The 24,875-nt window shown below is 39.4% G+C and overlaps 2 protein-coding genes across 2 annotated transcripts; one reads left to right on the top strand and one right to left on the bottom strand.

Moving 5' to 3' along the window:
• The first annotated feature begins 438 nt into the window (after positions 1–438).
• On the top strand, positions 439–4,601 carry LOC143529237 (uncharacterized). Its single transcript, XM_077025094.1, has 5 exons — positions 439–706; positions 1,540–1,739; positions 2,552–2,692; positions 2,761–2,966; positions 4,426–4,601. Exons 1-5 carry the CDS (start codon positions 484–486, stop codon positions 4,472–4,474), a joined length of 819 nt encoding a protein of 272 aa, XP_076881209.1. The 5' UTR covers positions 439–483; the 3' UTR covers positions 4,475–4,601.
• Positions 4,602–23,720: 19,119 nt separating this feature from the next.
• On the bottom strand, positions 23,721–24,641 carry LOC143529432 (putative membrane-associated kinase regulator 1). The gene has a single exon (XM_077025247.1). It carries the CDS (start codon positions 24,639–24,641, stop codon positions 23,721–23,723), a length of 921 nt encoding a protein of 306 aa, XP_076881362.1.
• Positions 24,642–24,875: the final 234 nt, after the last annotated feature.

Here is a 24,875-nt window from a genome sequence, read left to right as displayed (position 1 = left end):
GCGGTGTTGGTTACGCAAGTTTAATGCTTGTAACGTGCATTATGCTTCCGGTTACGCGCATTCAATCTTCGGTTACACGGATCCAATCTTCGGTTACACGCGTACTGGCTTTGCACGAATTAGATGCAGTGGCGAACCTACACCAAAGGTGTAGGTGTTGGGCGACCTCTGTGAAAAAATATTTTTAAAGGCAAATAAATGCTAAAATCCCGATCGACCCCAATAAAAAGTTTGACACCGACCCTCTTCCGTCCCCGGTGAATTCAATATGATTTATTATTATTATTTTGAAATTTATACGTTATGCGTCAAAATAAACGATACATCCAATAACATAACATCAGACCCTTTTCCACGCTGCCATTAATTACTCGATCTCATCTACCCATTTCGCCCCAAAATTCTCCACCATACTCAAACCCTAACCCTAACCCTAACCCTAACCAACTTCAATTCAGCAAGTGAATTTGAGTAAAATCGACCATGAGGCCACCAAAGAGGACGATCCACATGATCTCGTCATGGCTACGGCGGCAGCCGCCCAAGGTCAAAGCCTTTCTCGCCGTAATCGCCGGCATGCTGGCACTGGTGCTGCTGCGTGCGATTGTGCACGATCATGATAACCTCTTCGTTGCTGCTGAAGCTGTTCACTCCATCGGAATCTCCGTCCTTATCTATAAGCTCATGAAGGAAAAAACTTGTGCTGGTTGGTAACTAATTATCAAATAATCTGGCTAATTTCTGGTTTCGATGCGATTAAGATTGCTAATTTTAAGTTTATTTTACTTCTGTTTTTGATCTACTTGCCTGATGGATTTGTTAGAATTATTTGCCATTAGGGTTGGGTTAAATAGGTTTGTGCAGAAACCGGGTCAGACAGTGTAACCCGAGAACCTAGATAGCGTCGGTTGAAGTATACGGGTCCGGTCATGGGGTTGTACATTTAGCTTTTTAGGTTGTGCATTGAGGTTATTTAAATATATTGAATTGTATACTGTGGTTTTACTATCTAAATTTTTGGTGCATTATAATAGAAACTTATTAGAAATATATAAAAAAAACATAATGTATAATTAACCATGTTTAAGCAATGACACAATTTGTCCATTTAATTTTACTTATCAGATTTAGTTTACTTTATAAGTCAGAATATATAGTAAAACTGGAATTAAAATTGTTCCTATAAAAATCATATTTTAGATCAATGGTTATTGTTTTTTGTTTTTCTGCACTTTTATGAGTTCATGCGTAAAATCATGCCGCCATAAAATCATCCCAAAAGCAAGATTATCGGCCTAACAAAATTGTCGGTCTCCCCCAACCGCCCGACCCAGCCTGAAAAGACCGAGATGACCCGGTTTTGATTTTTCAAAGATTTCGGGTTCCGTTCTGTATGGTTTGGTTATGACCTGACGTACACCACTAGTTAAGTATTAATTTTAGAATTAATGTAAATATTTGTGAGTTTAATCTGAGCATATAAACTAAATTTCTTTGTGTACAAGATTGCTAATCTGATTTGGTTTTGCATTATTGTAGGATTATCACTGAAAACACAAGAACTAACAGCAATGTTCTTGGCGGTTAGATTATACTGCAGTTTTGTTATGGAATATGATATACACACCTTGCTCGATTTGGCTACATTGGCTACAACATTGTGGGTTGTATTTATGATTCGGTTCAAGCTCAAATCAAGCTACATGGAGGACAAAGACAACTTACCCATGTACTATGTGGTATGCAAAACATATTGTGCTGTGTTAAAGGGTCATGCTCAATCAACACGTTAAATTTGTCATTTACTTAAACACTAACATAGGCATTTTTAATAAGTAGGTTGCACAACATGCCATGACACGTTTAAATATAACAATTTCAATAACACAAATGGCACGAGTCACACAACAAGTTTAACATGAGTAACTTTAAGCAGTTCCATAGCACGAGATACCTAGTTTAACACGATTATTGACACGAATCACGTAACGTGGTTAATAAACAACAAGATATAACTAACTCGATAAAATAATAGTTGTAAAAAATTACAATTCATAAAATTGTTAACGAGCTACACTAGCTAGTTAGGGAACATAATTTAATTACGATGTATTTAATTATTTAGAAAATTATATAATCTACGGTGTTTTGATAAACGGATCTTACACGTGTCGTGTTGACATGTTAAACCACTTTACTTGATTAGTTAAACGCGTTATTCACATTATAAACGGGTTGAATCCGTTTAGACACGTTTTTAATCTTGTCATTAACATGTCGATCCATTTGTGATCTGGGCATGTTCAATTCAAACCCTACATTTAGTTTCATGTCCTGTCGACATGTTAACTCATTTTACACAAAGGGTTGAACTGGTAATCATGCCATTAACGTGTTGACCCTTTTTTTTATGACCTTGATCATGTTTAACTAAGTGTCGGGTCATCTCACAAACTTTATATATGGAATGCCCCATAAAAGTTGCTTCATTTCCGTTTTAATAAAGTTGTCATGTCATATTAAAATAAAGATGATATAACCTTTATTGTAGGCGGTTCCTTGTGTGATACTAGCTTTGTTAATTCATCCATCAACTTCCCATCACATCGTCAACAGGATATTTTGGGCATTTTGCGTTTATCTTGAAGCGGTTTCAGTTCTACCTCAACTCAGGGTTATGCAGAACACAAAGGTATGATATTGACCATTAAGAATCATTGACTTTTTACTTCAGTTTATTGACTTTTATTTTTCTCACAGATTGTTGAACCGTTCACGGCTCATTATGTGTTTGCTCTCGGTGTTGCAAGATTCTTGAGTTGTGCTCATTGGGTTCTTCAGGTTTTGGATAGTCGCGGGCATTTACTTACCGCCCTCGGTTACGGGTTGTGGCCGTCTATGGTTCTCATCTCGGAGGTCGTTCAGACGTTTATACTTGCAGATTTCTGTTATTATTATGTGAAAAGGTTACACCCCTTAACTTCTTAACATTACACATGATTGCTTTATCTTCTTTCTGCGTTTGTATAATTAGGTATCGGCAATTTTGTGCCGAGTACTTGTACCGAATCAGGCAATCGGTACCGATCGAACACAATCAATACTAGATGTGTGTATGAAACTGAGAAAACCGAACCGATGGTGTGGTTTTATGTTTTTGTAAACTCCGTACTTTTGGTTCGGTTTCGGTTTTTGCGTGTAATTAAAACTGAAAAAATGAACCGAACTGAACTTATAGATTTTCATTTATTATTTTTAGTTTAAGTAATTTATAATAATTAAATATATCTCCCAAGTATTTTAGCCCAAATATATATTAATCAATTATTATTAGTTAACAAAAAAATTTAGACCCAAGTACATTATTTTGACCAACCTTTTTTTTACAAAATTTTAAAGCCCAAATGGCAAAAGCGAAACTGAACCCAAACCAAAAACTAAAAAACCGAAACCAAACGGTTTTCAACAACTTAAAAACCGAAATTTCTGTTTTTGGTTCATTTTAAGCTCAAAACCGGCCCATGCACAACCCTAATCGGTAACGGTTTTGTTATTCATTTTGTGTTTTCGGTATCGGTACCATTTCTATTTTCAATGGTGCCGGTACTGACTGGAACCAAGCCGATCAAATCTTTATGGTATTCTGTTTATACTTTCATTCATTTTTAGTATTGGTATTCTCCGGTACTGTACCGATCTCATCCCTACGTATAACCCGGAAAAGTAATTAGCTAGACGGGTCTATCATGATTGAATGCAGTTGACCCGTATCACTGATAGGGTTGTTAAACAGGCCTTGTTTATGGGTTGGCGGGTCATTGCCGACACGGACCCGAAAATTGTGTTACACGTGAACATGAACACGATACGGATATTTGTGGGCTGACATGGGCATGGTTTGTTCAACTTGAATTTTTATTGCATATACATTATTTAGAATTATAAATTTATTGCCAAAAATAAAAATGTGCATAAAACATTTAGGTTTAATATGTACAAGTCGATGCAAAATTTCTTTTATTTTTTAAATTTTGACATAATATACCCAACCATTTTAAGTTATAGCATAAAAGCAAATTTTAGAAAGTTAAAAGCATTAATCTGGTCAACTTGAACCCAACTCGTTTAGCTAAGCATGTTCACGAGTTCTAACTGAAACTGACCTGGACCTGTTTAGACTAAACCCAAACTTACTTATTTCGTGAGTGGCACCGACCCATGGTTTACCTACTGTATAATTTGAGTGACCCCAGATAAGAACCCATTTAGCCAACAAAGAATGACTCAAATCAGCCCATTTGTTTAAAAATGGGGTATATAATGTTAGTATATTACTCGAGTAATAACATGGTACGCGATAAAAGTTTGTAAAGTTTTAAATTGTATGAAGGTGGTCTAATGATGTTTGCGGGTTTTGGTGTTCAGTGTTTTTGGAGGACAACTTGTTTTGCGTCTACCTTCTGGAGTGGTGTAGAAAGTGCGAGGAAGAAATTTGGAGTCGCACATTTGTTAGTTTACATTTCCTCCTATACAGTTAAGTCATGTGGATGGACAGCTGTACATTTGTGACTTTCTTATAATTTAAAACCTTAATTTTACTATAGCATCTTCAGTTATGATTATTAGTTCTGGGCATCATTTGTTTTTCCTTTTTAATCAAATGAGAATACAAGATAATTGTTTTATAAGGTTCGCGAATTGACCCGGCTTGATTTATACCTCTGCTTAGCAGCGCGTTATCTCTGATGCTAATAAGTGGACATAAGTGTGGAAGCTAGCTTCATCCTGTGGGGTTTACCTATTTTTATTATTCTATGGTTATCGTATATCAGTCCGACCTAACCTCATGTTCGATGCCGCCCTTTGTAAAGGGTGTCTTAGCTCCAGTTCGTGCCCTTGCAAAGGGTTTGGCTGCATCATCCAAGGGCGTGTAAAGCTGGGATTAAGTGATAGCGTGAAAGGTAGAATATTAAAGTAAAAGCTATTTGTTGATAGTAATTTGTTTAAAGAAAACTACGGCTTAAACATATTTTCAAACCGAGTTTGAGTTGTGGCCTCACTCGTTAAACTTCGCTCATCTGAAAAATAGTCCCAAAATAAGCCTATATGATATGTTAAAGAAAGCCTAAATGATTTCTCAACAGTAAAACCGTTTTTTTTAGTATCAAATTATATTTCAAATTAAACTCAAAAACAATTACAATAAAGTGGCGTGCAAGTGGGCAACAGGATGCGTCGCAATCCCCTTTTAAATAGCAAAGTCAATCATACTAAAATGAAGCTTTGGGACTTAGGAGCTGAAAAAGTATCATGCACGACACGTTGAATTCTGCTTGAAAAATTTACAGCCTCCAGGGCCAGAAAATCAAATGTATCAAAAGCAAATAGGAGAAACACATGTTGATTCTATAAACAAGTTTTCTCGTGTTTAACAACTTTGCCTGATTCAGCCTTCAACGCAGCAACCCACGGTCTCTGAGCCTAACAAGAGGAGACACTCCTGTAAGATCCACACAGGCGTGTTTCCCTAGCCCACCCAAACACAAGAATATCAGCTGGCCGTGAAGTAGACCTCCTTTCAAGCTCCGTAAGAAAGTTAACAGGGGCCTCCTTTTTAGCAGAAATCCCTGCCCGTTTAAGAACATTGCACAGAACATTCCTAACTAAATCATGTATGTATTTAAAACCAGGTAATTCTTTGCAATGCGTCGTATGGTCTCCAAAAGAATCCAAACAAACCTTGCGACAAACGGGGCAAGGCTCGTCAGTCGGAAACACAGGGATCATTATCCGGTGCTTAAGGATAGCATGGTACTCCAAACCCGACATATGTTGGCTCAATCCTTCAATGGGGATGACCGTTAGAAAATCTTGAGCCCGAAGGCATTCAAACACCGCCTTTTGGCAAAAGGATAAATCAAAATTCACTTCTAAACCGTAAAACCAAACATTCAAAACTCTTTCTTTTTCCCTAATCAAAGTCACTCCAACCAAGTCTCTCTCTAACGTATACCAACCAATCAGCCACAATCATCCATCAGTTCTTCTTTGGCTACAATGATCATGGCAATCGTGTTGCTCCTCCGTGGTGGCGGTCGTCGGGGAATCTCCTTCCTTATCTATAAGCTCAAGAAGCAAAAAACTTGTGCAGGCAACTAGTTATCACATTTTTTTTGGTTTGAATCTCCTTCCTCGCGCCTGAAGCTGTGGAGCTACTTACCCGTGTTCAGCGGGTCATGCATAGTAATGTTATGACTCCAAGATCAGCAAATATAGTTTTTAAAAGATTGGGTTTTGCGATTCAAAAAGGGGTAACGGCGCAGCTTGTTGCCCGCTTGCCTTCTGTTTCGATGTAATCCAAAAGACATTAATCACCTTTATTTAAAAAATGAAGCACAATTTCAGTTGAAGATGGCATAATTAAATCTATATGCAATCAATTTAGTTTCTGAACATTTGCTTGTTTAATATATGAGCATACAGATCAATAAGTACGCGGTGTCGGTTTTAGTAAGATTGTTAACCCGCTTGGTGTTGCATGATTGTAGGGTTATCATTGAAAACACAAGAATTGACAGTCATGTTCTTGCCTGTTAGATAATACTGCGGTTTTGTTACACACTGATATTGCTTGATTTGTATGCATTGGCTACAACATTGTCGGCTGTCTAATGATGCGTTTCAGGATCAAATCAGCTACATGAAGGACAAAGACAACTTTCTCATATACTATGTGGTAAGCCCCTTGTATGATGTATCTTTACGCACTTTGGCACCTGATTTATCAGGCAACATGTGTCGTTTTGTGATTAATGGGTCATTACTTAATAAGCATGTTATACGACACGGGATTTTTAACACGGCTAAATATAACTAGTCCAGTAACACACATGGCATAACATGTTTAACACAATTATTGGTACACAACACTTAGCACGGTTAATAACTAATAAGTACTAATGTATAACTAACATGATAAAATTAAAAGTTATAATCCATAAAATTCTTAATGAACTGTGCTAGTCGTTAGTAAATGGAATTTAATTATTCATACTAGAAGTATAATTTGTTTTGATAGTGGAGCCTTAAACATGTCATTTCAAACAAATTAAGTGGGTTGAACCCGTTTAAACACTCTTTTAATTGTGTAATTAACATGGCGACCTGTTTATGATCCGGGCACTTTGTATTTGGAATGCCCCATAAAAGTATTTCCTGAAGTTACCTATTTGACCTTTTTACCACTAGAAACAAAAATGTTCTTGATGCAGGTAAGGTTCCTTGTGCGGTACTAGCTTGGTTAAGTCATCCATCAACAGGGTATTTTGGGCATTTCGTGTTTATCTCGAAGCAGTTTCAGTCCTACCTCAACTCAGGATTATGCATAGCATAAAGGCATGATATTGGCAATTAAGAATCATTGAGTTTTTACTTCTGATTGTTGACTTTTTTATTCCTCTCACAGATTGTTGAACCATTCACATCTCATTATGTATTTGCTCCCGGTGTTGCAGTATTCTTGGGTTTTGGACGTTGGGTTCTTCAGGTATGGGACAGTCATGGGCATCATAGGCGATAAAAAATTTGTGAAATGTTATTTTGTATGGGACGGTCTAATGATGCTTGCGGATTTTGGTGGACAACTTGCTTGATTTGCATCTAACTTTCAAAGAGGTCTAAGTTTTAGGCAGCTAGAGTAACGATAATTTTTCAGATTATATATATTTGGTAGAAGTACTTAGATATATTTATCGCAATGTTAATGTGTCCCGTCACTCAATCTTTTGCATACGTTAGGATAATTAGATACATTGTTATTATTTGTTAATGACATTATACTCTTAAAACTACAAACGTTTAAAGCTGATAATGAAAATGTTTAATTTATAATTATGCTGCTGAAATATGTATATTGTTAACACTAGAACTGGATTAACTAGTTATGTCATTAGACATTTAGACATATGTTGATATCGAGCCTGGCGTAAGTAATAATATAAACTCTCCTTTAACCCTTCTAGCTAGATCTTTTCATCGTTGTTACATGTTTACTTTACAAAATTGATTTTTTTTTTTAGAAAATAATTTATTAAGTGCATATAAATACTAATGGATTCCCTATGGATAACCCGTCGATGAATGACCAATAGAGTATATAGTTCGTAACCCACCAATGAATGGCAAGTCACTTTTCCAATACCAGTTAGTTGTAGATGATCCATTAGTAAATGTTCCTTGGCAATATATCAGTATAATTATAAAAACACTCGAGTTTCAACACCAGAGTGATTTTTCGTTTATCCCTCAGTATCGGCAATCTGTTAGCAAATTCGTTATCCCACTCATGTTTTGTATCGGTTCCCATGAAAAGATGTTTGTCCTTCCCTGAAAGCAACTGGGATAGCTAGTTTAGTTATGAAGTTGGAAGTGGCGGATAGAAAGCGAGAAAATAATCTATAATATGTCACTTTTGCAAATTGCAGCCTTACGTTTCATTTTATAGTTTTATATATGTATTTTAATAACATAACCGGTATTTGTATCAGTGTCTTGCCGGATTATTGATCGAACCTAATTGAAAAGGCTGAGGAAGGCATAAATCATTAAAAAGAAATAATACATAACAAAATGTAGCAATATATTTTTATGTGAATTCACAATATTAATAATTAAATAATCAAATAAATAAATAAACCATTAAATGGATTTTTGGAAGTATCTATAGGATGCTTTGTATTTATTTGTACTATCTAGACTTTCCCATGGTGACGTGAGTGGTCCAGTTGTACTGCCCATATATCGCGTTTAAATCATGTTCGAAGTTCGAACTGCTTACATGGCTATAGCTAATGTGATACATCAAAAGTTGACCATGAGATCGACATCTTATGATTTCTTGAGACATGACAGTAAAAATGTTAGGACCACAATGAACTCCATATCGAAAATAATGGACTTGATAATGAGTACAAGCTCCAAAAAAGATATTTAAATTAATATAGTTGTCACACTACAGAAATATTGATTGATCAAACGTTTTAGCATGAAATTAACATGTCGATAACCAAATATAATGTAAAGAAAAGATAACAATACATTGTTATGACGTTATATGGATAGCTGACCAATGGCGCTCCTAGGTATTTTGATATGCGTTAGAAACTTTTTAGTTATGGATTTAGGCTTATTTTTTTCTTTTAGGATCGAGGTGGGGCCTATGAAACGGTAACATGCTTTTAAAAAAACACATAAAAAGAAAGAATTAATATTTTGAAATTGAAATACTTCAACCATTAACACACCATTATAAATGAATATACACACCGTAATTTAAACCAATCCATTTCTAATTCTTCTTTAAAAATCACACACACTTTCAACAAAGGGAAAAAGAAAGCGAAGGTGAAGGCAAAAGCAAAAACAAAGGGGAAAGCGAAAGTGAAATGGGAACCGGGTGTCAATAAAGCCATCAAGCGAGTACAACGATTTTTGGCACAATTAAGAGATGTCAGCCTTGGACAAATTTCAAAATCAAATAAATGAATTTCTATTTAATTAAGAAATTGATATACTAATGATGGACCACTCACATACGGACAGTGGCGGACCCAGGATTTTTTGTCAATGGGGTCCCAATTTTTCCTGTTTACAAAATTTTTAGGTCGGTCGTTATTCGGGTCGGGTCGAGAGGAGGAACATAATAAAACACGAAAATATGGTGTCATCGGATGCGAGTAAGTAGAAAGAATATAGATTAGAAACTAGATAGAACATACACTTTTAATTCATTTTTATTCATACCCGAAAAACATAAGCGTAAGCTATATATATATGGTCTTACATGAATAAGCAAGACATGAAAAACTAACTCTTACACAAATAAATGATTAATTATACTATACATACACAAGATAAATAATTTAAGTATATGTAAAACTCATGTTGTCATTATATATGTTGCATGGTGATAATGGTTATATGAGATAAACTAAAGTGATAATGGTTATATGGGATAAACTAAAGAAAAAACACAAATTACCTAACTAAATAACTAATATTGACTAGAATATTAAAAAAACAACAAAAACTGGGTATGGTGAGGCTTGAACCTGCAACCTCTCGAAGAAAATACAAGAGACTTTCCACTAGACTAGTTCAACCTTAATAGTATGGGTTCCAAGTATTAATTTTTATGGGGTCCTTACAAAATTTAATATATCGTCTCTAAGTAATTTTTGAAAAACATTGGTGTCTCGGGACCCCGATGGAAACTATGTGGGTCCGCCCCTGCATACGGATCCTAACCCCACTGAAAAACTTGATAACATTATGTGCATAAATCAGGGGAAAAGAACGTAACATTTCAAATAAATATAAAAAAGTAGGTTACATACGGGAATAATGGATATTATAGTGTTACAGGTAAAAGTGTAAAACATGAATGAATAAAAAGTTGATTTGGCATGCTAACTAAACATGCATGTGAGAATAGTGAGTTGTAGTGTTACGAATAATTTTACGACAAAAGATGAACATGGTATATTTACAAACTTTATTTTTATGTACAAGTGCAGGTATATGTTTATTCTTTAAGTTTCAGTTTCACCCCTATATTAAATATAATATCCGTCTTTAACCCATTCAATGCTTAACTTATTTGATCTTTCTCAAATAACCGTGATTCGTTTTCTTCTTTTATTGAATACGCAAGTGTGTTTAAAACAAATTATATACTTGAAGAAACACTAACCGGACCCCGGACAGATTACTGGTAACCTGGGGGTTGGAGAGATGTTTCCCACGAGGGGTTAGACCCTTGGAAGATGGTTCTTCTGATAACCTGCAAAACAGACACCGTGAGCTCGTCACTGAGAAGGGGGGGGGGTTCCTCCTTGTGACCACCCTCCGGCGTGAGAATCAGACTAGATTGCTCTTTAAATATAAAAGTATATTAAGAGATTGCTAGAGCAGATATCAGGTATATTATGATGATAATATGATAATGTAATGTTGAGATGATCATACCATTTGGGGTATTTATAGCCGAAGGTAGGTTTCCAAGGAGGTATGGCCGGCTGCAACAGTGTTCCTGTTCATCAACAGTAGCCTACGCACGTGCCCTGCTGGTAGTTGGTGGGTAGGCAGCGGCTGATAGTGACCAGGCCTGCTGTATACTGTTCCCTTTCCACCAACTGCCGGCTACGCACGTGGTATGACAGTAGTTGGTGAGTAGGCAGCGGCTAATAGTGATACAGTACAGGAGCATGCTGCTCGCCATGCTGTATCAGTGAGCTGTCGTATCCCTGATCAGATCTTTCGCCCATACCTCGTCAGGTACAGTGAAAGGTCCTTCAGTATAGACTGGCTTATTTGGGCGGGAGTATTCCCCCTCCCGCCTCTGTGCGGGATTGCTCCCGGCTTTGCTCATTCCTTCAGGTGACACTGAATGATCGAGAGCTAAGTACCTAGTGCGTGTAGCCATGCTGCGCGGGTGGCCTTCCCTCATGGCTTGTATCCGAGGCTGCGGGAACAGGCGGAGTCCTTCACCATGGGAGGCATTTCCTGCGGGACCAGCTTGCATACTGCGCGTAAGGACGTCACGTCTCTGAGCATGGTTGGTCCTGCGGATCCAGTTGGTCTCTGCGCAGACGTCCCTGTTTAAGGTGAGTCTTGCGGGTCCAACTGGGCTCTGCTGGGACCTACCTCTTCAAGTCCCCCCAGTCCAATGTTCTTCTCATGCGTGTTTAATAAAGTGAGGTGAACTTTTGGACTTAAGCAAAGGGTTTTGAAAAGGGTTTTGTAAGGTTTTCCATGGGAAGTCCTTGTCACTTGCAGAAATGCCCGAGTTTCCTGCTTGGTCTTTGGGTATGATGCGGGTAGGTCTGTAACCTCCTCGCAAGTCAGGAGCATTGAGTCCCAGTTGTGTGGATTCTCCATGAGGTTTTGGTAGTTTTGAACATAGTGATCAATTATGTTAAAACCACCAATTCCATCCTGGAACTTCAAACAACGTAGTTCTCAACGTTCCCGCTATGCGGGGATGTTATTTCCGTTTCCGCAAGCATTGCCCAGAAGATCCTTCCTGGTTTCAATTCCCAGCGGAGCGCTAGGTATGTGAAGGGTTTTGCCTTAACACTGTACCAGCGCTCGTCTTACGGTTACTTTACTTCCAAGGTATTCCTAGCGTCAATTCCCTGCAGGTGCTAGGTATGTGAAGGGTTTTGCCTTTACACTGTACCCGCATCCGTCTAACGGTTACTTGTTCGCCAAGGTTTACTTGGCTTCAATTCCCTGCGGGTGCTAGGTATGTGAAGGATTTTGCCTTTACACTGTACCCGCATCCGTCTAACGGTTACTTGTTCGCCAAGGTTTACTTGGCTTCAATTCCCTGCGGGTGCTAGGTATGTGAAGGATTTTGCCTTTACACTGTACCCGCATCCGTCTAACGGTTACTTGTTCGCCAAGGTTTACTTGGCTTCAATTCCCTGCGGGTGCTAGGTATGTGAAGGGTTTTGCCTTTACACTGTACCCGCATCCGTCTAACGGTTACTTGTTTGCCAAGGGGTAAGGGGTATTTTCCCGCTTACTTTTTAATATTTTTTAAATTTTGAATTTTGAAATTCGAAGAGTTGGTGGAAAGATAAGAACAGTCCAAACCTCTGAAACGTCGTGCGACGGTTTCTTCTGACTGTGTCAGGACGTGCAGGAAGTTATGGTGACGTGACAGAACATGGTCATTCCAGACGCTTTTCCTGGCGCGTGGGCACGATTTTTCGGGCGCGTGGCCGCGAAATTACTGGCACGCGTCCTGTCAACAGCTGTTGCCAGCCTGCTTTTTGCCACGTGTCATAGTTTCATTGCACCTTCGATTTCTCTCTCCTCCGCATTAAATTCACCGCATTAATTGCGATTAGTATATAAAGGGGGAGAGGCCCCTTTGTAATCCACACTTTCACCTCTCTTCTTCTTCTTCTTAGTGATTTCCGGCAAATACTCCCCTTTTTCAGGCAAGCATTTTCCCGAAATCACTCTTCTTTCTGCAAAAATGTCTTCTCATGATGCTGAAGCTGTAACCGACGATAGGAGTACTGCTGGCGAGTGCCAGTGTGCTCTACCTCTCGATCAGTACCAGTATATAGTCAGGAAGTTCATGCTCGAGTCTCTCGAGCCTGAGTTTCCTGAATCTCACCAGACTGTGTACGATGCCCCCAGTGGCAAGATCGGGGTATATGCTGCATTCTTTGTTTATGGGAACCTTAGGTTTCCATTGACAAAGTTTATGTATCGTGTCCTGGAGAGGCACGGTGTGCACCTGACCGAGGTGCATCCGATGGCGATTGCCAAGGTCCGGCACTTCGAGTGGGTGTGCCGGATTCTGGGTATTGAGCCCTACGTGGACCGCCTGATGACCTTCTATACTTGGAGGTGCGTCCAGGGGTGGTACACCCTAACAACCCGTATTAAGGGTTTGAAGATCTGCGTGACCGAGCGCAGTCTCCGATCGTGGAAGCGGGAGTTCTTCTACATCTCTGCCCGCGCCATCCCCATTGCTATGAAGTTTAAGAAGGGTCAAGCGCTTCCGAGCCTTCACGCTTCCAGCTACCAGGAGGCGGAATGGTTCGCGAAGATATCCCGGGTCCAATCTCCGGTTTACCGGTTTGCGGAGTCCGGGATGGTGCTGCTGGGGATGAGCCGGGTATGGAAGGATGCGTCCCGGTTTCCCATCCTTCTTGAATATGGTTTGAACTCTATTCCTTATGGTATGTCTTGTCTTTCTTGCTGATATTAGTTAATTTTCTAACTGTTTCTTTTTCTTTCAGAGGGGAATAATTTGGAGTCGCTCCTGTTCCCGCGGGAAGCTGACAGTCCTGTGCGGGTGGGCACTCGTGCTCTGGATGACAATGAGTTGCCCATCCTGGAGCAAACGGCGGATAGGTTTGTGGAGGTCTATCCGCCGGGCCAAGAGATCCTGAGCCACCGGCGGCCAGGTAAGGAGATATTCTATCCTGAACCCCTCAATGCTGTACCCGTTGCTGAAAATCCTTACGTCCTGTCTTCTGAGGAATCCGCAGATGGTCCTCCCCTTGTGCGGAAGAAGAAGACTGCTGCCGGCGTGAAGGGGAAGGAGAAGGCCACAGCTGATCCAGTGGTTCTATCTGACACGGAGTCAGATAGTGAAGAGGTGGCGGGGAAGCCCGGTGGTGAGAAGACCACTGCTCCGGAGGCTACGACCGTTACCTCCGGAGAACCAACGAAGACGACGGTGACCGGTACCAAGAGGCCGGCTCCATCGGGTTCCTCCCCGCCCGTCCGTACGTTCAGGGTCAAGAAAACCCGTAAGTATAATCATAATGCCTTTGTAGATTTGTCACTTCTTAATTTTCTTTTAGGCGGGTAGTTACCCGGCCATTCTTGTAATATATTCTTGAAATATTAATCTTTTTGCGTATAAGATTGTTATTTCCTTCTTTGGGTTCCTTGCTTTATAAACTTATGACTTGCATACTTAGTTTAAATTAGCAATTTTCCAAGTGTTTAGAATAAGAACCTTTGAACGTGGTTGATAGTGGGTTAAAGTTTCGCTTCCTCCTTCGTGATTGTGCGGGTAGAACCGTCACTTGCACTTGGTAGGATGGCTAAACTTTAACTTTTATCTAACCTGCGTGCTGGTTTCTTACTTTTTGAGGATAAGTTAACCTTTGAACGTGGTTGATAATAGGTTGTGAAGTTTTGCTTCCTCTTTCGTGATTGTGCGGGTAGAACCGTCACTTGCACTTAGTAGGATGGCAAAACTTTACCCTTATCTGACCTGCGTGTAGGTTTTTCTTACCTTTTGAGGATAAGTTAACCTTTGAACGTGGTTGATAATAGGTGTGAAGTTTTGCTTCCTCTTTCGTGATTGTGCGGGTAGAACCGTCACTTGCACTTAGTAGGATGGCAAAACTTTACCCTTATCTGACCTGCGTGTAGGTTTTTCTTACCTTTTGAGGATAAGTTAACCTTTGAACGTGGTTGATAATAGGTGTGAAGTTTTGCTTCCTCTTTCGTGATTGTGCGGGTAGAACCGTCACTTGCACTTAGTAGGATGGCAAAACTTTACCCTTATCTGACCTGCGTGTAGGTTTTTCTTACCTTTTGAGGATAAGTTAACCTTTGAACGTGGTTGATAATAGGTGTGAAGTTTTGCTTCCTCTTTCGTGATTGTGCGGGTAGAACCGTCACTTGCACTTAGTAGGATGGCGAAACTTTACCCATACCTGACCTGCGTGTAGGTTTTTCTTACCTTTTGAGGATAAGTTAACCTTTGAACGTGGTTGATAATAGGTGTGAAGTTTTGCTTCCTCTTTCGTGATTGTGCGGGTAGAACCGTCACTTGCACTTAGTAGGATGGCAAAACTTTACCCTTATCTGACCTGCGTGTAGGTTTTTCTTACCTTTTGAGGATAAGTTAACCTTTGAACGTGGTTGATAATAGGTGTGAAGTTTTGCTTCCTCTTTCGTGATTGTGCGGGTAGAACCGTCACTTGCACTTAGTAGGATGGCGAAACTTTACCCATACCTGACCTGCGTGTAGGTTTTTCTTTCCTTTATAAGAATTTTGTTTTGAACCGTTCGACGCGCGGTTGTCGATAGGTTAGTGTTCATTTTCCTTTCATGATTCATGCGGATAGACCGGCACTTTCATTTAATGGAATAATTGAACTCCTTCAACTGACCTGCGTGAAGGTTTGTCACGTTATTGGGTTCGTGCGGGTAGGACCGCCTTCCCATGCAATGACTTCACGTAATTATGCGGTGAAAACCGGCATATTAGTGTCCAGAAAAGTATTAAATGTAAAATCATCAGCTTCGATATTCTTAAGAGAATCATTTCCATTAGAAGTGGCTCTTGGCCTTTTCTTTACAAATTGGAATTGATTTACATGCAAAATGTGTAAATGAGCTCCCTTCCTTGTTGGGATGGGAGTGCCATCGAGCCGATACGCACCTGGTTCGGGATCTCGTTCTTTACGCAGCATGTAGTCTCGATTTTGAAGCTGGAATTGATTCTTGTTTTCCCCAGCTGGGGTTCTATACGCACCCGCCTGCTCAGCCTTTATTACGCCACGAGGTGCGCGAGCGTCCCATCTCTGACAAATGCTTCGACCATATCTTTTACATCTATGCATTCTTCAGTGTTGTGGCCCTTTGTCTTGTGAAAGTCACAGTATTTGCTCCGATCTGCATCGTGACGATGTCGGATTATTGGCGGTTTTGGCCATGGGAGCCCTTCAGTGGCGAATATCTCAGTGACGCTTTTGGTGAGTGGCGTCCATCTGGAGTTCCGGTGCGACTGTACATTATCCCTTCCGCCCAACCGATTTTGCAAGCCGGATGAGGTGTCAAAGTTTACCCTTGACTGCCAGATGCCTAGCTTTCGTTTTTTATTTAATCGGGCGGTGAGGACGTTGTCTTCTCTCGTCCTCTGGGTGTAGAGGTTTGTGCTCTGTGGGAGATCTCTACCCAGTTGCTTCTCTGTTTCCGCATAGCGTTTTGCTGCTGTCATGATGCCATCCCATGTGGATGGCATGCCATCTTTACCCGTTAGGGTGCGGATGAGCTCTGGGTCATGTGCGCCCTGGATGAAGGCAGCGCGAACAAGATCTTCACTGATATTGCCCAAACTTAACTTCTTTGAGTTGAAGCGAGTGATGAAGTTTGGCAGAGATTCGTCTTCCTCTCGTATGCATTTGAGGATTGTCCATTGCTCCTCGGTATACTTCCGTTGCTGGCTGAAGTGTTGGCTAAACTTTTGTTGGAAGTCTGCCCAGTCGTAGATGTGGTTGACCGGTAGACGATCGAACCATGCTCTAGCAGCCCCAACCAGCGTCATTTGGAACATGTAACACCACGTGGGTTCCGTCCAATTGCTGACGGTTGCCCCTGCTATGAACCTGTTCAAATGATCGTCTGGATCAGATATACCGTCATATGTGCCTATGTTGGGCATTTGTTTGGCACTCTTTGGGGCGATTGCTTCAGCAATGTCCCTTGCAAATTTGGACGTTCCTGCATTTGCAACGTTTGGTCTGAACGTTTTAGAGAAGTCTCGTGGACTTCCTCCTGTGCTTTTTGGTTTGAAGGCTTGTCCAAAATGCCTTTTCGGTTGGGATTCCGTTTCCTTACGCTTCCCTTTTGCCCTATGGCGAGGGTTCGCGTCAGAGTCGGATTCCTCCGAGTCATCCTCCCAGTATTCGAATTCGTCGGCCTGTTGTACGGAACGCAAGCGTTCGTCCAACTCAGCCTGGAATTCCTTTTGTCGTGCCTCCGCCCATGCCTTAACTTCATCGAGAGTCTGGCGGGGGAGTCTTCGTTTCTCAACCTGGGTATCAGTGGATCCCAGTAGGCGCTCATTTACTGCACTTGCCCCAGCTTTGGTAAGTGGGGTAGTGTTCGTAAAATTTACTTCGCTTGCCCCGGCTTCGGTAGCCGGGGTAGTGTTCGTAAAAACTGTGTTGCCGGTATTCCCCCTAGTAGCAGGGGTTATGGTTACCGGAATTTCTCTAACCATCTTTGTAGAAGTTTGAAAAAACTGTGAGAAAAATAAAGTTCTAGCTTTATGCACGGATGGCGCCAATGAAGAAACACTAACCGGACCCCGGACAGATTACTGGTAACCTGGGGGTTGGAGAGATGTTTCCCACGAGGGGTTAGACCCTTGGAAGATGGTTCTTCTGATAACCTGCAAAACAGACACCGTGAGCTCGTCACTGAGAAGGGGGGGGGGGTTCCTCCTTGTGACCACCCTCCGGCGTGAGAATCAGACTAGATTGCTCTTTAAATATAAAAGTATATTAAGAGATGGTAGAGCAGATATCAGGTATATTATGATGATAATATGATAATGTAATGTTGAGATGATCATACCATTTGGGGTATTTATAGCCGAAGGTAGGTTTCCAAGGAGGTATGGCCGGCTGCAACAGTGTTCCTGTTCATCAACAGTAGCCTACGCACGTGCCCTGCTGGTAGTTGGTGGGTAGGCAGCGGCTGATAGTGACCAGGCCTGCTGTATACTGTTCCCTTTCCACCAACTGCCGGCTACGCACGTGGTATGACAGTAGTTGGTGAGTAGGCAGCGGCTAATAGTGATACAGTACAGGAGCATGCTGCTCGCCATGCTGTATCAGTGAGCTGTCGTATCCCTGATCAGATCTTTCGCCCATACCTCGTCAGGTACAGTGAAAGGTCCTTCAGTATAGACTGGCTTATTTGGGCGGGAGTATTCCCCCTCCCGCCTCTGTGCGGGATTGCTCCCGGCTTTGCTCATTCCTTCAGGTGACACTGAATGATCGAGAGCTAAGTACCTAGTGCGTGTAGCCATGCTGCGCGGGTGGCCTTCCCTCATGGCTTGTATCCGAGGCTGCGGGAACAGGCGGAGTCCTTCACCATGGGAGGCATTTCCTGCGGGACCAGCTTGCATACTGCGCGTAAGGACGTCACGTCTCTGAGCATGGTTGGTCCTGCGGATCCAGTTGGTCTCTGCGCAGACGTCCCTGTTTAAGGTGAGTCTTGCGGGTCCAACTGGGCTCTGCTGGGACCTACCTCTTCAATACTATAGATAAATAGCGAACTGTCGGTGTCACAAAATGAAAACCTGCGCCTATTATGCTAACTTGCTCTGTTATACTTTTTTCTTTGTGCTTACGCTGCCCAAGTTCGATTCTTTGCTGCTTATGTATCCGGGTTTTTTTAATCTATTTAGAGCATGTTTGGGATTGAGTTTGAAAAATGCTTATTGGCTTATCGTGTCTTTTCAAAAAGCCAATACATTAAAATGTGTTTGGCAATCACAAAAAATGTTTCTTATTTTAGCATTTTTAAAGGGTTAAAAAGCAACTTTCCAAAAGTCTCAAAGTTTGGCTTTTCAAAATGGCTTTTTGAAAAAGCCAATAAACCGATAAACATTTTTCAAACTCAATCCCAAACATGCTCTTATTGTTTTGCTTTTACTTGACTCACACGTTTTTTGAAGGTCTTTGAAAATAAGTTATTTTATGTTTTATTAAGTATAATAAATTGATGAAACTATTTTTTTAATTTAGTTTTGGTACTGTAACGAACGTGAGCGATACCAAACAAATTCGCATTGACTCGTCGCCGCAACGCCTTTTTTTGGTGTAGTTTCGGTACCGTAATGATGAACCTAGCCGATAAAGAAACTATTTTTATGTTTGGTTTCGATACCTTAACGAACCTAACTGGTACCAACCGAATTTGTGTCGTCTGCAACGCCCGCGTTTTCTTTTTTAAACATGTTAATGCTAATTTTATGATTTTATTTTAGGTGTTCACATATTTATTTTTTTTATTTAGTGTAGGTATCGCGACGAACTTAATCGATACCGTTCGAATTCACAGCACGTGCGCGACGGGTTTTGAACCTAGTCTGTTTTAAAGTAGTTTATTTTTTGGTTTAGGAAGATATATAGCGTGTCGGTATCATACCGCTACTTTAACAAACGAAACCAATGCAACTGAGAACATCGGTTTTGATATTATCAGAATCGGTACCGTTCTTTGTTTTTATGGTTTACGATCGATGTAGAACAAGATTTTAATTTTTAGTTACACAATTTTATTTTTTGCCTACACCAAGCAACTTTTGTGTAATGAAACAATTGTAGACGAATTTTTTCGTGTTAATATAAGGCTAAATATATATAAATCCCTTGTATATTTAATATAATATTTTATTAGTTTTCGTTCGGTTTTTATTAGAATTTGTATATTACTAATTCATTTGAGTATTTTAGGTTCCGGGTTACAATCATGTCGAAAAGAGGGCGAAAATAAACAAAATGGGAGAAGGCCCGTCGCGCGGCACTTCGAGCTCAGTTTTCTAGAATCTTCTAGAAATATTAAGTCTATAGGCTAAGATTTCTAGAATCTTCTACAAGTATTAAATCTATGGGCTCAGATTTCTAAAATCTTCTATTAATTTTAAGTTTATGGGCCTTGAAAGTCTATATAAACACCCATAAACTTAACCATATTCATAACCTGAATAACTTGAATAAGCCGGCTAGGACGAATTTGGGAGCCTTAGAAGTGATCTTTTGAAGGTTTTGGAGGCTTGGAATCATACGGTGGCGTGCATATTAATCAAGAATTAAGACCACGGGTTTTATCGCTTTTAATCTTTCGTTTCTTTTATTTTCCATTATGAATTCCTTTATTATTATTTTGTTTGATTTTACCATGATAGGCTAAACATTATAGACTGCCTAGGCTTATGATGAACCTTTGTTGATGTTTGATTTTGACTTGTGGTTTATTTATCGTTATGGTTTTATGAACTAGTAAAAGGTTTAATTATATTAAATTGATGCATATGTGTGCTTAGGGTTGTTTGTTGAGTTTTATTATTCCATAATTGCCTTGAATATTGTTTGTCATTATGATAGGTTGCTATTAGGTCATCTACTTTGTGTTCTTGACTATTTTATGATTGATTTCGAATAAGATCATAGGTATAATATTATTTAATTAAATAAGCCTAAGTGTGCTGCTAATCTAAATAGCTGTAAGGTGCTAGGTTATTGATAGGTCTTTGTTGATCAGGATTGCTAGATTTAGTTCTTCGTAAGGAGTCCGTCTATGCTTGATTGATTAACTTTGTCTGTCGAGTCAATAAAATATATTAGACTGCCTTTGATTTCCGTGCTGTAAGGTAGGATTTCGTATAAAGGAACTAGTTTGTAATTAATTAGGTGACCGTAAGGAAACTTGATTTTTAATACTATTGTGCGTTAAAGCTTATTAGAAACCCATAGGTGTCTCTTGAGAAGGGTCAGGGGTCCTGTTCGGGTTTTCTCTTAAGCGTCTATTTTACGATCCCAGTTCCATAACTAAGTATTCTCCCGGTTAATTGATAACTGAAACTTAGAGGATTCTAGCCTAGGTGGTTATTTGTCATCTGAATTAAGTTGAAGTTCTAAATTTAGTCGTCTTTAATTTCCTTAATTAGTTTAAATTAGTTTATTAGTAAAACCCCTTAAACAAATAATAAAAAAATAGTTGTGTCTGTAGTTGAGTCTAATTAGCTAATAAACATAATTTAAAGAGTCTCGTGAGTTCGATATCCGGACTTACTTAGCTGTACTATAGTCGCCCGGTTCACTTGCCGGTTAGTAGTTTAGTTAAGTTTAAGAGTCTAGAATTTATTACTTAGTGTCTAGATTAGCGTGTTTTTATATCACTGCTAATAGCCGGTATCGTAATAGCAATGAAACAAATCGAGATAATACCGACCGAACAACATTGTTGAAAACCGAACCATCACAGTATGTGGGTTTCCTTCGCAACCTATAAACAACTTAAATCTAAAAGCTGTAAAAAATTGTCATCATGTGTTTTTTCTGCCACATGCTACAATCTTCACTTGTGCTATGCCCCCATTTTGATGAGTAGAGGTGCATGTGGTGTATATATGTGTGTGAGGCAATGATAGTGAAACCTCATCTGAAATTTCTCAAAAATTGTTTTTGTTTTTATGTTTTTCTTTATTAACTCATCGGCTAGCAGCTCTTGATTCATTTATATTTAAACAAATAACCATATCTATTTTTTTTAAAGAGCAATGTACACTACTATGCTATGAATTACCATATATGGTTAATGAAACCCAAAGTTCATTTCAGACCATGCATAAAGAAAATACTAAATTGGTTACATTCAAAAAAATATTTCTGAAATGATTTAATAAAACTTTACAAACTTTCCAAAAGTATCTAGTTAAATACATAAACATCCACAAATTTGAACACATAATGTGATACCACATATAGGCTTTCCATATGAATATGACTCTTTTAGATCTACGACGTAAAAGTACACACCAAACACGTATCAAATGTATGTAAATGCATATATTTTAAACTTTAAAACTATCTAGAAATTATTTGGAAAGCATAATAACTAAAGCTGATTATCGCATCTGAGTTTCACCATACACTAACATTGATACCATTATAAGGTTACAATGCCCGGGTTAGCACGTAGATTGCAAGACATGCTAAAAATGACTTATTTAGTTGTTTAGACTTACAATAACTTTTGGGGGGAAATTTTAATAGTTTTTTAAAATACATCTGCTTTAGTCATATCAAACAACTTACTTGAATAATATCAAATAACTTATAAGAACTGTTACAATATTAATGCAATAGATAGATATTATTATGGACATAATAAAGTATTAAGACATTGTAAGTTTATAAATGTGACAGGTGGGTGATGTGTAATTAAAAATTGTTAATAGTTTGATCCCGGCAATGAATATTAATGGGGAAGAGTTCGATATTAAATTGGCGTGAGTACCGAAGCAAGAGAGAAGTACACTGGCATGACCATCGGAAACTTAGCAATTGCACATGGAACGTGGCCCTCATCAATTATTTCCTCATTATTCAAAAACGTATATAGTTAAATATTAATCAAGTCACTCTAATCAATTCATTAATAAATAAATACAATTTAAATGGTGTAGGGAATACAAGATCATCTTCAAAGGTCTATTTGCACCGACTACACACTATGTTAATCAACTTCTGTCACGTTCTTGACTTCTTGTGCTTTGAATTTTGTTTATTTGGATAAATTGTTTTATGTAACAAGTGATTCATGTGTTTAAATGTGTATACTATAATTTATAATAATTAATCATCGATGAATTATAAATTTAGTAACTTGTTATACATTCACATATAACTAAATTAAGGTTTAATCTTAAATATTAAATGGCATTCATCTTAACTCACTACTATATATAGAATTTTATATATAAGGATGTTTGGAAATTATTGATGCCTAACAAACCGTTTTGCACCGAAATAAGTCCTTTAGTTTACCATAATTTGGTTTTGAAGGTTTAATGGTTTAGCGGTTGGAATCCTACTAGAATGTAAAATCACAAAATGAGCCCCCATTATTTTCTTATACATAATTTATTTTCATTTTTAAGTTACATGTACGTATCATATATATTCATGAACCATTTATCATTATAAAAAAAATTAATTACAGACTAACAATTTGGGGGGGGGGGGGGGAGGGATGGTCAAAACCAAATGGTTAAACCATTAAAACTAATAGATCACCCAAACAACCCATCCAATTCACCAAAAACTAACATTCGGTTTAAAAATTTTATCAAACTAATCATATCCTAAGGTTACACGGAGTTGGGGGAGTGTGGTTGGTTTCCGAATCCCTTCCATCCCGATGGCTTCTCCATCTTCACAAAAGTCTCCCAATTGATCGACTTTTGCCCTTCAACCCGATGATCACCCCAGTCGTTTGCCTACAAGGCTGATCATCCCATTCTCCCATCCCGATCCCACTCCGGTCACCCGCAACTATACATGATCACTAGATTATCTTTGTTGTAAGTAGGACAAATACAAAACTAAAAATCATATAAATCTAAAACAATATTTCTAAAACCGACTAAATCTAGGAACAAGGTTATTGAAATAAGTCCAGAAAAAAACAATTATAAAAGTTTACAAAGTTATAAATTTAAAGCACTGTCAAATAATTAGTGATCTACTACAACCAGTCAGATCCAGACCACAAAACATTGTTAATAACTTGTGTATCTTAGCACCAAAGGAGTAGCACACTCCAAATATTATTATTATCTTCTTCTTCTTCTTCTTCTTCTTCATCTTGATCTCCTACTTGTTCTGCGTCATCGAACTCTTGCAATGTGCAATCGCCCCCTGAATCGCACTCTGCAGTTCCTCCATCGAAGACGAGTTACTCGAATAGATTCCACCGCCACCGCCTCTCACCACACTTGTCCGGCATAATATCCCAGAATGACTAGGAGACGACCGCATCGATGACGGACAGCTCGACACGCAACTTCTCCGTCTCGGATACCGAAGGTTTCCGGAAAACGAGTGAGAAATCACGTCGGTTTTAGTCACCTGAGGCGACTGCATAGTCGCAGTTGCTGTTTTGTTCGAGAGCTTCTCGTACAACGGTCTGGCTTTCTTCAGATACTTTCTGATCATTTCCTTAGCCGTTGTACTCATCCGTTTGACAGAGGATCCAGATAGATCCACCCTTGTACCGGTACTAGTAGCTGTTGCACCAGTACCGGTACATGCTTTCGTATTTTTACGAAACACGTTTGGGAACTTGGATAATGAGAAATACTTACTAGTCCTCTTTTGGTTGCTGGCGCTGTTGCCAGTCTGGACGTGTGCGCTCGAATTGGAAACCAACAGTTTCGTGCTGAGGTGCAAGTCGTCATCGGTTACAGAGCTCGGGCGAGACGAGTCACACCCCTCGGTCGAAAACGAGGAGTGCGAGTCAGACGAGTGTCTTGCAGAGGACGAAGTCGAAGACGAGGACAACAGGAGCGTGCGGACCATAGAGATCCGCGGTGATAAATGAAGCGGAAGAAGTTGGCCTTTGTAGAACAAGTCATCCGCAGGACAAAGATTAGTAGCTGAGGATTTTCGGGGAGATAACGACACCGTAAACTCGAAATCTGATGATGAAGATGAGTGAGTTGGGGATGATGGGAGAGTTTGTGATCGTTGGGTTTTACCCGGTTTCCGGTTATTATTATGGTGGTGGTGACCCATTGTTAATTAGATGACTGAAGAGGCGTTACCTTCGTTGGCTGCATTTGTGTTAGTTAATTTTGGTTTTGGAATGATTCTTGTAACTTTTTCTGTTTATTTTTTTAAGAAACTTTTTACATGGAAACGGTTTTGAAAGGTAGCCGACGTCACGTTTGATTGGGGGATCGATAAAGGGTTGACATGATTATGCCACGTAGGAGTTATGTTGATGAACCTACCACTCATTTTTTTTTT

The sequence above is a fragment of the Bidens hawaiensis genome, unplaced genomic scaffold, assembly GCF_021521415.1.
Source record: "Bidens hawaiensis isolate Kalapana, Puna unplaced genomic scaffold, B.hawaiensis_p1.1 tig00000055_1, whole genome shotgun sequence".
NCBI classification, from domain to species: Eukaryota; Viridiplantae; Streptophyta; class Magnoliopsida; order Asterales; family Asteraceae; genus Bidens; species Bidens hawaiensis.
This window is presented reverse-complemented; position numbering and strand designations above follow the sequence as displayed.